The sequence below is a fragment of the Homarus americanus genome, unplaced genomic scaffold (genome assembly GCF_018991925.1).
Source record: "Homarus americanus isolate GMGI-L3 unplaced genomic scaffold, GMGI_Hamer_2.0 scaffold56576, whole genome shotgun sequence".
Classification (NCBI taxonomy): domain Eukaryota; kingdom Metazoa; phylum Arthropoda; class Malacostraca; order Decapoda; family Nephropidae; genus Homarus; species Homarus americanus.
In genome coordinates, this window is record NW_024753089.1 from 29,823 (window position 1) to 34,214 (window position 4,392).

The 4,392-nt window shown below is 34.4% G+C and overlaps 1 protein-coding gene across 2 annotated transcripts; it reads left to right on the forward strand.

The window, feature by feature from the left end:
• The first annotated feature begins 280 nt into the window (after positions 1-280).
• On the forward strand, positions 281-3,283 carry LOC121855261 (nuclear apoptosis-inducing factor 1-like). Of its 2 annotated transcripts, XM_042350146.1 has the most exons (3): positions 281-592; positions 1,854-1,973; positions 2,430-3,283. In XM_042350146.1, exons 1-3 carry the CDS (start codon positions 307-309, stop codon positions 2,999-3,001), a joined length of 978 nt encoding a protein of 325 aa, XP_042206080.1. In that variant the 5' UTR covers positions 281-306; the 3' UTR covers positions 3,002-3,283. The 2 variants fall into 2 exon arrangements, with proteins under 2 accessions (XP_042206080.1, XP_042206081.1); XM_042350147.1 differs by lacking the exon at positions 1,854-1,973.
• Positions 3,284-4,392: the final 1,109 nt, after the last annotated feature.

The window sequence follows — 4,392 nt, forward strand, 5'->3', positions numbered from 1 at the left end:
GCCTTGGGCCAGATACTCAAAACACCTCATAAGTTACGTTTTTCAGCATGATACAGTACCATATATTGCGGAAGCCTTACAGTACCATAAATTTAGCATACTCAAAATTTAATTATGGTTCCGTAAGACTACCATAAGTTCTCGTAACTCTAGTGTTTACCCTGTAAATCAAGTTCTCTTGTCGGACGGTAGATGTCAGTGCAGATGCTAGTTGGCCAATCAACGCTCAGTTAACAAAATCATCAACCAATCACAAGAGAAGGAGAAATCATCTGAGAGCGACGCACGTAATATTATTGTGTAAACATGGAAGGACCACCAGCCAAGAAGAGACGACCTAATTTCAGTGAGGCTGAAGTATACGCTCTTGTGACTGAGGTAGCCAAACGAAAAGAAATGATTTTAGGGAAGTTGGACTCAAGTAGATGTACACTTCAACTCAAAAACCATGCCTGGGGTGAAGTGTTAAATGCGGTGAATGCTGTTGGTAGAGTCACCCGCAATGTTACTGAAATTCGGCGGAAGTTTTCTGATCTTCGTGTTAGCGTTAAGAAAAAAGCAGCACAAGATAAGAAATATGCTGGTGGAACAGGTAAGTCATAATATTGTTAGCGTGGTTATTGATTGATAATATGAAACAAACTTAACTATGGTTTTTCTGAGGCTTGGTACGATTTTACGTGTTTGTAAACTCAAGGAAGTAAGTAGTGTGGTGGCTCTCCATCGTGAATGAATACACATATTTTCCTTATATGAGCACATTCATTAAAAGAAACATCGTTCTTCGAAGTTTTCCGTGTGAGTAAATAGTAAAAACTTTACCGTTCAACCTAAATTTTTTTTTCTTTTTACGTGGATTAACCAACCCAGGCACAGTCACTGACCCACGTCGGGGCCTGTAATAATAATTCTTTAGTACTATTAATAAAAATACCTCTTTATTAATAATAATATTAATAATAAATAACCATAAATACCGAAATGAAAACACAAAAAGTGAGAATCAATATACAGTATGTATGTTGTGTTGTCGATATTACGAGAAACAATTGCGACCCTGCAATTGTGTGTAAATGACACATTTAGTCAGATCAGCAACCTTAGACTTGCTCCTAATTTTCGTGATGCCATATGGCAGCAGGGTCTACCATTAGAGTACACATTATGCTTCCAATATCTTCCCACCCGGTAGTCAGGCAAGTCTGTACTACTGTTAATAATTTCCCCACAACTTTTGGATTTTCTTATTATACCTATCATATAGATTACACAATTTTAAGACACACTTGTCATTGTGTCGCAACTGACGTGGAACAGCAGAGATAGTTAATATGAGTTTGTGTGGCAGGGCGGCGGAGGCCTCCCGTTGGTAAAGGAAGCTAGGTTAGGTAGGTTTGGTTACTGTTATAAACTACATATTAATAATTACGTTATTTCCGACGGTAATGAAGGTCATAATGTATAAGTTGCCATAGAATTCCTTTTTTTATGTCGTTAATTTTCATTCATCAATAGATTTATATTCATATTTGGTATACATTAATATGTAAATTTTACTTTGTTAGGCTTATGAGTTTGCAACTAATACAGGTTGAAAATTTCTGGCTGCGACTATTTTTTTTGACTTATTTTACCATTTATTGTTTGTTACCTTAAATCTAATTAACTTTTGACATAGATAAAGGAGAATTTTTGTGGCTACAGCTACAATGATAGGTTAGGTTATAATGTTGGAACTATTTCAGTAGATTCCTTTGTAACTATGATTTCTGCCAAATATAACATAGTTAGCGTATAGTGTATGTAACCACAGCTCACAGTAAGACAGTTATTATTTATATTTTCTCTTCAAGGTGGCGGCCCCCAAATTGAAATTACATACACTGCAATTGAAGAAGCAATTCTTCAACTATTAGATCCAGCCTCTATACATGGGATTCCAGGGGATTTTGAAAGTGAAGAACCTATTAATGGTAATTCAGTCAAAATATTTTTCCAACCCCCTGATATATTTTGTTCTTTTCTGTCCTTGTTTTTATTTAAAAAATACTTTTGGAGACATTTTTTCACATCTTGATTTGGAAATACTGTACAGTATACTGATTTTTTATATAATTTTGAAAAATAACAACACTAGTAAGTTGGTTTCATTTCTAGCTTGTTTATTGCTTCCCTAAGTTATATATTAAATGTTGTTATAACTCGTATGTTAATGGACAAAATTGAGAAGTGCAAATATAAGAAATTTAACGCCTAGTTGATATTTAGATTTAAAAATATTTTAAACAAATATATTTAGATGGTCAACACTATTTTTCAAACCATTATTTTTCCTAAAAGCTTTTGTATATTTGGAAATACAGTGTAATATTTTAATTTTACTCTTAACATAGACTTCAATCAACCTATTATACTACATTTCTTTCCAGAAGAAGAAAGAGAACCAACCCCCGGACCCTCAGGAGCTAGGTTTACAGCTACCGGTAGTTGTTTCCGAGAGGAATTTATGTTTCGGCCCGTTCAAGAGAAAGATGATTTTATAACCTGCATTCTGAATGAGGATATACAGGAACATGATATCACAGTACCCATTGTGCATTTAGAACCTGAAACTTCAGCACCTACAAACATTCCTGGATTTTCATCATCCGGAACATATGTGGTAGAAACATGTAGTTCAAGCAATACTCGTCAACCTATTGCTGCTACCACGGAACAGCGAAGTAGGTCTAGTACCCCTTCTGCCACAGCTGTTAGGTCAACTGTAATTGGTGATTCCACTGATGAAATGGGTTCACCTCCAATGCCAAGTACCAGCAGAAGTGGCAGGAGGCCACGAACCTCTTCTGCCCGAAAAGATGAAGATCTTCTTCGAGAGATGCTTCGTGTTCAAACACAAATGAGTGACAGTTTTTTACAGCTTGTAGCTAACACCGAGTGCATTGCATCTGCAATGCTATGCATTGCAAGAGTTATGCAGTCGAAAAATCCTATCCAATGATACTGTGTTTATGGTATGTGTATATGTAGTTGTTTACTTAGGTAAGTCCTTTACTTTTGGTAAATGTGATAATAGCGTAGTTGAAAAGTCATCAAACATTTATTGTAAATTTTCCTTTGAGTGATTGTTATGAAGGAAGACGGCATGTTAAAAAATTGTGTAACTTTCACTTGCAGCCTATACTAGTCATGAAAATGTAACAGGAATATTTAGCTCTCCATAAGTTCATTAAAATCACGAAGTTAAGTGAAAGACACACATTTGTCAACTTATAACATGTGTTGCATTGCTACTACGGGTAATGTTTACCCAGGTTTTGGGTAAAAGTTCCTACCACACTCAAAATTATATGTTTGAAAAGAGGCTCATGTACTTATTTTTATTTTTTAAAGGTTCCTTTATTTTGTAAGACGTAGTCAATTTCCAGTTCAACGAGTTTTATTTGTTAGTTTGTAGTTTGCGAAGTATGATTCAAGTAGGTTTAAACAGAAATAATGGTGCAAATTCACCAACAGCCTACTGTAATCGCTGCTATTTAACACACATTAGTCTCCAAAGCGCAAGTTGTTGCATTGGTTCTATCATAAGGATGTGCTGTCTCATGTTACATTTTATAGCTTAACAAGCAAAGAGTATTCTATTTTTTTCTTTATTACTTACAGTAGTACAGTATTGGGTTATAAGTTTCTTTTAATTTACGGGTATTGATGCAGGTAATTCTAGACATATGAAAATTATACTGTATTCCATTCTTAAATCTAAAAAATGGCAACAAATAACAGTAGTTGTATTATTATTTCACAACGATGTGGTGACCCATGTCAAATTGTGTAGTTTAAGATGCTAACAGTGGCAATATTTTTTTATTGTTAAAATTTCTAAAATATGTTTTATATAAGGATTTTTTGTTTCACAAACTTTAGTGCCTTTGGTATTTAGTAGTATTAAAAGTATACTGTATTGGAATCAAATTTGTTCAAGGATATAGTACATATATTATTAAGGTAAGAGAAAGCCATTTAATTTCTATAAAGAAGTTTATTTTATTATGTACAGTATATTGAAAATAAAAGTTAAATCAATGTACGCTTTATTCGCATTACCTCTGTATACTGCACTAAAAAATACTATTTAAACATAGAGGAAAAATGTATTGGTGAATTGATATTTGATTTTAATTCATCAAGTAAACCAATTATGGACTACATTGGCTCTGACTGCTTGGCCTGTCCCTGCTACAGCTTCAGCTGGATTGTCAATCTCTCCATCATCGTCGACCATGTCGTGGGGAAGTGGTACCCTTCTCATTAAACAATAATTGTGAAGAAGGAAACATGCATTTACAATTTTGGCTCATTTGGAAGGATCGTATTGAAGTGATCCACCAGAAC